General features: G+C 40.9%; 1 protein-coding gene across 4 annotated transcripts in view; it reads left to right on the forward strand.

The window, feature by feature from the left end:
* The window catches only part of SLC44A1 (solute carrier family 44 member 1), a 73,239-nt gene extending 63,914 nt beyond the window's left edge, over positions 1-9,325 (forward strand). For 2 of the 4 annotated variants that reach the window (XM_050912660.1, XM_050912661.1), the window contains exon 15: positions 243-533. In XM_050912660.1, the coding sequence (XP_050768617.1) occupies positions 243-533 (291 nt within the window). Of the gene's footprint in view, positions 1-242; positions 534-985; positions 1,077-2,560 lie in introns of those variants that run through there. The other 2 variants (XM_050912663.1, XM_050912662.1) reach the window with 2 other exon arrangements.
* Positions 9,326-10,015: the final 690 nt, after the last annotated feature.

The raw sequence follows: 10,015 nt of genomic DNA on the forward strand, positions 1-10,015 counted from the left end.
ATGTGAAAGTTGTAACAGCACACAAGGCAAATACCTGTCTGGCTTCCAGAATTAAATGAGGGAGACCCTTGTGGCTATTTGGCAGGCTTTTTTGATACCTTGTGGACAAGTCTGAGCAAGAGAAGTGGGAGGAGCAAGCTGTGTTGACATTTGGAGCAGTTACATCTTAAAGTTTTGTCTTGAGATTTGATGTTTGGAGTCTGCTCTAAGAAAGCACTTTTCACTTGATTATTGTTTTTCAGGAGTTTGTGGAGAATAGTAAGAAATCTATGAAAGAAGCTGGCCGGGGAGGTGGAGCTGAGGGCAGAGAGCTAAAACCAATGGTAGGTGCAGATGAGGAGGTGGCGATCCTCCAAGAGTTTCACTTTTACTTCTTCTCCCTCTTTGTCTTTACTGACTGCACTTCTTCAGGAGAAGTTTTTGTTCTCTGTATCACTCAAGATGTTCTGCTTTTTCTGTTTGTGAGCTTGCCTATCACCTGGATGGCAGAGTTTTTGTCACAGCTGAGACCATCTCCTGTAAAAGTAAGATGAAAGGAACTGTGTCATATGAAACAAATGCAGTATCAGTTCATTAGGATTAGTAGTGCACGCTATGTGGTATACACAGACAGCCCCAGTCGCTGAGTACTCTCAAAATAAGATGGCTCTGGAATTCATTGGGCTATTCTGACTTTAATCCTCTTTTCAGCCCTGAGCTGAACAATTGTTGTTCATCTTACGTTCACTCTAAAAGCCTGAAGAACACTACTGAGCGCAGCCATTGTTGCAAAGTAGGACCAGGCATTTAAAGCTCTCGCTAAATTATTCTATACAGTGCCAAGGAATTGGATAAAGTGATTCCTTTCAACCTGCTCAAATGACATTTCTCCCAGTTGTTTGTTTTTATTGCCAACTACTTATGTTGCTTGTCTCTTGTGTGCTCTTTCCATCTCACACTGTCAGATACACAGACAGTGAACAATGCATCATTTATGCTTCTGCAGCCTGTTTTACTTACGGTGTGCCTGTTAGGAAGGCATTGCATGTCTGAGTAGCCTGGAATAAGGAACTGCTATACATGGTACAGATAACAGATAGGAGGATGAGTTTGGAAGGTGGAGAACTGAGAGCATATGATGGAGAGCCAGGCTGGGCAAGGTATGAGTTGTCATTGTGCAATATGACTTTGTGAAATGAAATATTTTTCCATCATTACTTTCTCAGAGTATTTGGGGCCTGACTCAGTTCCTTACCATGGGGACAATTTTTTAACCTAATGGAATCTAAATAAGTGTGTGCTAACAGTACAATTTTTTTTTCAATGATGTATGTGAAGCCATGTTGCATGAGCACTTTCTGACCAAGCTGCAATGGATTCCTGCTGTAGAGTGGATAGATGTGTAGCTTTGCGTGTTCTGCTATTTCATTATAGCATACCAGTTTCTAGATTTGCTTATGCCTAAATGCTGCTGTGTTTATACATCTAAAAAACTAATTCTATGCTCATTTACTGTTTTCTTCTGTGAGTAATTCTAGCTGTTCAGACACTAACGGGATTTTCAGAGTGGTCTAAACACTGTAGATGTAAAGCTGCCGTTAAAATGATTGAGAATTGGGTGTGCAAACCTTCTAGTCACATGCACAAAAAATCTCAGTCCAAAATTTTATTATGTTAACCTCTAATTCAAACAACTGGTTTACCTTAAGTGGTTTTCCACTTACGCTCTTGTCAGTGCTAGCACAGATTGCTACTTACACTTTTGTACTTGACTGCCTAAAGCTTGGATGTTAAAACCTTTATTCACCTCCCCCCTTGTAAAAGGGCAAACCAAGTACTTGCAAGTCAAGGATGGTCTTGTTCTTTTAGGAACTTGACTTTAGACACTTGAGCCTGGCACTGGCTGAAAGTCCTCCTAGGACTGCTGGAGAAGATGCTGAGCACTTGGGTCTCAGCCGGAGTGTCACCTGCTGAATTACTCCCAGTTCTGCTGCTCATGTGATTGTCTTGTTTGGAACTGATTGGGCCTTGTTTTCGCAAGTGGTCTTCCATTTTTGGGCATTCAGCTCCAGTTGAATAGATTCTGAAATACTAGGATCTCACTTCCTGACAAGGGTGGGACACAGCAGTTACCTCCATGAAATTTCTGATACCTTTGCCCAAAGCATTGATAAAGGCCTCAGTTACATCTGGAACAGGATCATTCATAAGTCTATTCTGTACTAGTAGCGCCTATAGTCCCAAAATTGGGTGTCTGAAAATTAGATTAATTTTTCTTTTTTTTTCTTCTTTTTTAAAAATAGTCTTTACTGTTTTGCTTCAGTCTCCTTGAAATGCGGATATTTCTTAGACATGACAGTTAGTTCTAAAAGTGAAATGCCCTAAGTGCAGTTGTATTTTAAATAGGTATTAATATCAGAGATGAGGAAACATTTAGGACCTTCTGTTCTTGTATCAAGGCACAAGAAGAAAAAACCTTTTCACACTTCTTTCTTTATGGTTTCCAGTGACCCCTTTGACTCAGTTTCTCCTTGTCCTTTGGCATTTGTCTAAGACTGTACTGTATGACTTTGTTTTCTAGGCCTCTGGAGCAAGTTCATCTTGAAACTAGCCAGCCATATTGGAACCCATTGACATTCCAAAACAGTATATATATACATATATACATACATATATATATATATATATATATAAAAATAAACAGCCAAAATCAGAGAAAAGGAACAGGGATTTAATACTTTTTTTAACAATTATTTTTGTGAAACATGTACTCTTTTCATACGGGTGGCTTTTACAAGCAGCTTTATCATTGTTCCATTTTTTAAATTATTCATTGTGGTCATGGAAATGTTGATTCTTACCTGCTTGATATTTTACAATCTGGAGGAGGTATCATTGTAAAGATAATCTGAAATGATGACTGCATTTAGAGACAGATTTCCCATGACACTGCTAATCTGCTGAGAGTTTTACTTGTTTAGTTTGTTTAAATTTGCATTACATTCAGGACAGTTACATGTAAGGAAAACCTTCAAATCAAGAAAAGCCTCAAATATAGTTTTTCAAAAGGTGGTTTCAGTGAGAGTTCATTCAGTTTGAATGGGTTTGTAAGCAGTCATTTTACTTTACAGCCCTGGCGGCGCACAGTTTTGTTTATCAGTATCAGATATCACAATAACCAACTCCTCAGGTATTCAGGTGTGTGGGAGCCCTTGCATCTCCTATTAAACAGAAACTACAAAATGGGGACAGATAATTTTTATATGCAATTAACTTCCTGTTTTACCCTACTTACCCCTCATACCTATTGCCCTCTATCCTCCCCTTGAGTTCAGTAGCCTCCTTCACACTTCAGCAGTGCTCCTTCGAAGGGTATGGATTCTCCATATGAGCAGTTGAAATAACAGATTGTTAAAGCTCAGTCTTAGCCATACTCATGATTAATTCATGACTAGATATAAAGATGCTGAGGATGGGAAGAGAAATGAACTGTACTACTGTACAAAAAAGTACTGTATGCTTCATTTCATTTAATGCCAGAGAGCTCTGGAAGGTGGAAGGGACCATTCCTTGCCTGTCGTTTCATCCGTATTTGTATGTACTGTAGCGGGTGGCTTAAACAGGACAGGGCAGAGAAACATTTCTTGGGAAGTGTAACTGCCAGGATAGTTATCTAAAGTTATCAAATAATGACAAGAGAACGTGCTTTATTATAATTATTATTATTACTATTATTATATACTTAACATTTCAGTCTGGAAGCTTACCAGATATGAATGCTAATATTCAATTGTTCAGCATATTGTAGTGGTAAATGCTTAAAAGTGTATTTGCTAAGAATTCATGATCTGTCTATGCTATATACTCCTTTTGTTACAATTTTTTTAAGAAAACTATTTTTGTTAATGTAAAGTTAATATTTCAGAGCAGAATTTTTAAACTTATTGCACTAAACACAAGCTCTGTACAAATAAATAATGCCTCAATGGTTCGATCACTCCATTCAAGAAAATCTTTTGAAAGAGAAAAGCCCTTCTACAGAAGCTTTGCAATGGAGTGGAGAGGTATGTCTAGGTAGAGACATGCACAACTCGTCTTATCAAGGTTTAATAAGTAAGCAGTTACCTGTGCTTCCTTTCAGAAGATCAGACTTATAAATCGCTGCCGAAGGTTTAAAAAAAGTATGTAACCAGTGCCCTTACCTTTTGGCAATAGAGAAATATTTCACTTCTGCTTCTAGAAGTCATTTGATAACAAATTTGTTTAGTTTTCTTTTGGTAAGCCAACTAAAAGGATTTACTCTTTTCATATCACAGAACCCAAACTATATGAAAGGTATGAAAATAAAATGCATTTAGAAATGATAGCTGCTGGGGAGGCAGGCAGACAGAATTATCCAATCCTGCAAGCACTTAAGACACTGATTTAAGTGAACATATTGGTAGCTCCACTGACATCAGGAGGGCTCTCTAAGTATGGAAGTTTTAAGTTACACATCCATGTAAGTACTAACTGGACTAGAGCTTCAACCTAGGGATTCAAACTGGAGCACTGGCAAGGCCTCTCAGTGCAAGTTAGAGGTCAGACTATCTAGAAGAAGCACTGGTGCAGCCTTAAGTTCATGGAGAGGAGGCATTCCTGCTGTACCAGTGTCTAAGACACCAGTGGCACTGAACACCGATATTTGTGTAGATCAGTGGGGTTTAGCAACAGAAATGTAAAAACTGGCTTAGATGAATCCTAGAAACTGGATTCCAAGGCTAAGAGACTTATCACATACCCAGTTGCTTCCAGAGAAACTAATTTCCATCTTGTTTGGAAGTTATTGGAGGTGCTTTGATTGAAGCCTTGGATTCTGCTCATTTTGACAACAAATTTCTGCCATGACCAGTTCAGCAAGTTTGTGTTCTCTGCTCACTGGAAATCCTGGGTGGGGGCTTTTCTCTGTAATTGCAACTAGGACTGCAGTTGGAAACAAATTTTGTATTTTTGTATGACTTGACTGTGCACCATTTTTATAGCAGTTTATCCTGTTTTAAAAATAAATTTGTTTTATTTACATGGTGTTTAAAAGATACAGGCAACACTTTTCTATGGGTAGTTGTAATGTTTAAGTGACAAATCTATATCATTACAAAGTTCTTAATAAAATTGTGTGCACCATTCTTGAGTGTATATCCGGCATGCAGAGCTTTTCAGTCATGCCAAAAAGACATTCCATCAACACGCAGGCTTTCCAGTGGCCCTTTAGAGCTTTTGAATGTCCTTTGAAGTTCATTTGCAACCAAACTACAAGCTGCCCTCTTCCAGCTCTGTCTTGTGCAAGGAGATAAGCAGAAGACTGACGTCTGAAGAGACAACTTTTCAGGACAAATTTAGACTGTGCTTTCCTTCCCTAGTGGGGATAGTGGAGTGGGAGAACACTTGACATGTAAATCCCTAATTGGCAGTAGCGGTGCTGGGGTCTGCCAGTTGTGATGGATTACTTTTTTTGCCAGCTCGTTATTAAAGCCAGTATATGGACTGCTTCCCACAAAGCTGTGTAGACTAACTAGAGAGTGATGCTGCACTGGGAATAACACTGCAGGAGGAGCAGATGAGACAGCTGAGACAGAGAAATCATCTCCTTGGAAGGTCCACTGAACCAAGTAGTGTTTGAGGACTGGAGATTCAGGCTGGATAATTTGGGTTTAAAAATCAAGCCAATGGGATTACTGGTTCCCAGCATTTGGTTTCTGCAGACATCTGCATGATAGCCTCTGATCAGCTAGGTTTCAAAGGAAGAAAATATGCCATTCTTTAAATAGTTAGATTTTTTTCCACATTATTTTACTCTCTTTTATTTGGAAGTTGAGCAACAGTGCATCATCTTTATTGCTTCTTCCAGTCCTAGGGAATTTTTTTTGTTCTTTTAGCTCTCATTTCTGTATTGCTGTTTCAGCAAAGGAGTGCCAAGTGGCAGAGTGTCAGCTCCTAGTTGTCCCACTGATCTTAGCACATGCCTTCTCACCTTCCCGAGGCAATGATTCAGGATATCACCTGGACTGAATGGGAGGGGGAGTAGGTGCTGAGCTGAAGTTCTAAGGTGGGGTTTTTTTGTACGATATCACTCCATCACTGTGCTTGCTGTGGTTAGGAGTGCAGCCCATCACTTCTACAGTGTCAGTGCTGCTCCACAGCTAGACTAAACATATGGAATGGCCAATTTAGAATTGCATCGTCAGCCTTCCAGTAGCTTGTGTTCACACTCCCAGCTGCCAAAACCAGGATGGGGTTTTACATGTGGCCTTAGCTTGGCATGGTAACCCAAGGACTTTCTGCATTAGGAAAGCATGTCCTAGAAGGGAGAACTTAAAGGGGAAAACCCAGTTACATGTTGTGGTGGGTTGACCCTGGCTGGCAGGCAAGCCCCTACTCTGTTGCTTGCTCAGTCCCCGCAGCAGGATGGGAGAGAGCGTTGAAAGGACAAAAGCGTCAAGATAAAGAGTTCATTAAGTAAAGGGGAAAAAAAACCCCACCACCAAGTGATGCAAAGGCAATCACTCACTACCTCCCACCAGCAGACCAATGCCCAGCCAATCTCCAAGCAATGGCTACTTTGGAACCACACACACACATACACCCCCCACCCCCCCATTTTATTGCCGAGTATGACATTATATGGTATGGAATATTTCTTCAGTCTGTTCAGGTCAGCCGTCCTGGCTGTGTGCCCTCCACCCTCTTGCCCAACCCCAGCCTACTCTGCTGGGGTGGCAGAGTGAGAAACAGAGAAGGCCTTGACCCTGTGCAAGCACTGCTCAGCAACAGGTAAAATGTGTTATCAACACTGGTTTCGTCGCAAATGTAAAACACAGCACCATGCAGGCTGCTGTGAAGAAAATTAACTCCATCCCAGCCTAACCCAGTACACAGGTCCACTTACCCAAGAGTTAATCCAAGACTTGCTCCCTGCATTTCTGTACAGCACCTTCTCAGGGTGGTTACTTCTTTCTGAAAGGGCTTTTTTCGCAGCAGGCAATTAGCCTGCTCCACAGTGCTCCCTTTCATGGAGGGAGCAGGGGATGCTAGCTCTTACTCTTTCAGCACAAAATGGGGATATAAAGCAAAAATGAGCCCTTTCTGTATCAGTGTTCTGGCAATTGAGCAGCCAGTGTTGGAGACAACATACTTAATGTGCCCTCAGGGCATGCACTTTAGTGGTTTGCTCTGAGTGGTTATGATGTATTCTATGAATGTATGTTATAGAGTCAGAATAAAATGCATGTAGCAGACATATACTCATCATCACCATCCAGTGATCATTTGGTTCTGAGTGCATATTACACGCTGTATTGAACATGGCACAGTCATTTTAAGAAACACTCTTTAAGATTTAAAAGTAGATACCTGACAGCATCCCTGTTTTTTAAATCATGGCTTTGCCTGTGCAGATACTGTTTACTAAATCTGAACATCACTAGTCCATTGTTTCTTGAACAGCTTGTGTGTCACATTATCACCACAGAAATCCTATTTCATCTTTGTGGAAAAAGACCCCCTTGTGTTTCCCAAAACAAAACCCAACAGACTTATTTGAAGTGTTTCTTGCACTCAGCTTCTTTGTTGGGATGATGGAAGTTTACTCGAAATATTTCATTTTTAAATGCTCTTTCAACTACTTCATCTCTGCTGTTATTTCCATCTCATAACAAGAGATATGGAGACTAGTAAATTTGTATTTCTTGTGTTCTGTAGCAAATACTGTTCTCAAGGTATTTTTCTTCTTTTATATCTGGAGAGATGAAAGAAGAGATGAAACTTGTCTCTTGTGATATGGGTCATGTATAAAAGGCAGAATTTCTGGTCTGGGATGGAGCTGTGATGTGTCTTGCAGTGTTTGCAAGCTGATGCAATCAAGCCAAAGCTCTTCAGAGACATTAGGATTGTGAAAATATTTTTAGGGACAATAGGTAGCATGAATCCATCTAAAAATACCCATTTGGAGGCTAAACTATGTGGCATTCATTTGACAGAGATCTGTTAAAACAGAACTAGCACAAAACTAGCAAACACTATCAGATTCTACTCCCCGGTCTCACTGACGTCCAGTCATCAGATGGGAATATGATGAGCAGAATTTGGTGTTTTAAGTATTTGGTACTTTTCTGTAGAAACGTGGGACTCCCCTTAGAACCAAAGTTGCAAGAATTCAGAGCAAAAGTACTAGCTGACTTTAGCAGAACTAGCCTAATTTCAGTAACTTTAAAGACAGCTCTGGCCTCTCTAAGTATGTGATAGAAGACGCTGGCAGCATAGGTGGCTAACATTCCTCAAGCGCACCACTGCTCCCCTCTGGCTTGAGTGAAATAGGGGCAGCTAGGGAGTATTTCAGAAAGGTTTTGTGAGATGAGGAAGCTGATTACTCCTGAAACCCAGCAGAAGTTGGGTACTGACTGGAGTTCCCACAAAAGTCATCATTTTTAACTCTCAAATAAATACTGCGTGTGCTCCAGTGTTAGTATTGGTTGGGTCCCTCCCCGCTCAAACTGAAAAGGGAGAATCTCTCTCATTAGAAAAACAGTGCCGCTGACAATGTGATAATGTCTCCTAGGGGAGTGAGGGAGGACGAAACAGAAAGGTGGTTTTGTTTCTAATGTGGACCAGAAAGCAGCTGCCAGAGGTTAGGTGGAGCCATGGAGAGCAGGATTTCATGGGTAGAAAATATTCCGCAGGGTCTTCACAGTAGTTAAGAAAATTCACATTCCAAGTCACAGACATCTCACAGCAACATCCCCTGTGCCCTGCTTTTATTTTGCTCTGGAGCTCTTCAGAGTAGGAAAGAAGGTGGAATCCAATACCTATAGAAAGGAATTATTTCTATACGGTGGATTGTGTTGCTGATTATAGCAACTACCCTAAGGAAAAAGGAAAATCTTCTGAACAGATTTTAAAGGCTTGACAGTACTTGCATTGTCATAGTCCATCAAAGCTTCATCTGGAAACAAATTTTTCATCCTCTTTCACTCATACTTCTAACAGGGCAATCAAACCCCTGGACTGGCTTAGTGATTTACATTGAATCAAGATCAACTAACAAGTGCTCCTTTTTCCAGTGGAATGCCACCTCCTTTGGGAATGGGAAAAGTAAATGTGACACTGTTCATTGTTGTCTTGAGAACTTGAAATGTTTTATACTGCAAGCTGTGAATGCAGGAAGAGAAGGGAAATTAACAGTGCTGATCTAATCTTAGATTTTCTGTGTAAACTGACATTGTGCCAGGATACTGATGCAAAACTGTATTTTAGTCTAAGAAATGTATAGATTTTTTAATGTATCAAAATAAAGTTTTTCTTTTTAAGTAAGAAAGAAGTTTCTCTGTCTTCCCTGTGGGGTGCTAAGCCCTGCTCTTCTTCGGAATACTATCTCAGCTCTTCTTCGGAATACTATCTCACGTCCCTGAAAGCAAGCAGAGCCCATCCAAATCTTTGCTCAAGCTTTGCTTTGCTCTGTGCCTGCCCTTTAGCTGAGTAGCTGCCGTAGTGCTGGGCATGCCTTCTTGCCTCTGTCACTGTCCTGGTGCCAAGAAAAGCATTGTGATGCTAATGCTTTGCTGAGCTGGGTGGGGTGAATGGGGATTTGTAAAGCAAAGGTGGGTTTTTTTGCTGTCTTTCTTCTCTCCAGCCTTCTGCTCCTCAGCTTCTCTCCTGGGGATGGGAAACTGCCCCTTTAACTTTATGCCAGCAGTTTCACCCATCACCAGGTTCCTTGGCCTCCCTGATAAGTAGGCTACAGGGTGTGTTGAAAGGTCACTCCCACACAGAAGAGGTTGCTGAAGTCCTCACTGCAGAAATGGAGATTGGCATCACGCATGCGCACAGAGTCCCTTGCTCGTACTCAGGATGCAGGACTTTCAGGACTGCTAAGGCTATCTGGAGCAGACTGGCTAATAAGGTATGCTTTGCCTTATAGGGACAGCTTAGGGGAATGCAGAGTAGAGATGGATGAAAGAAATCTCGTTATGTATTATGAGCTATGCAAACTGCACAACCAGCG

The sequence above is a fragment of the Gymnogyps californianus genome, chromosome Z (assembly GCF_018139145.2).
Source record: "Gymnogyps californianus isolate 813 chromosome Z, ASM1813914v2, whole genome shotgun sequence".
Taxonomy (NCBI): Eukaryota; Metazoa; Chordata; class Aves; order Accipitriformes; family Cathartidae; genus Gymnogyps; species Gymnogyps californianus.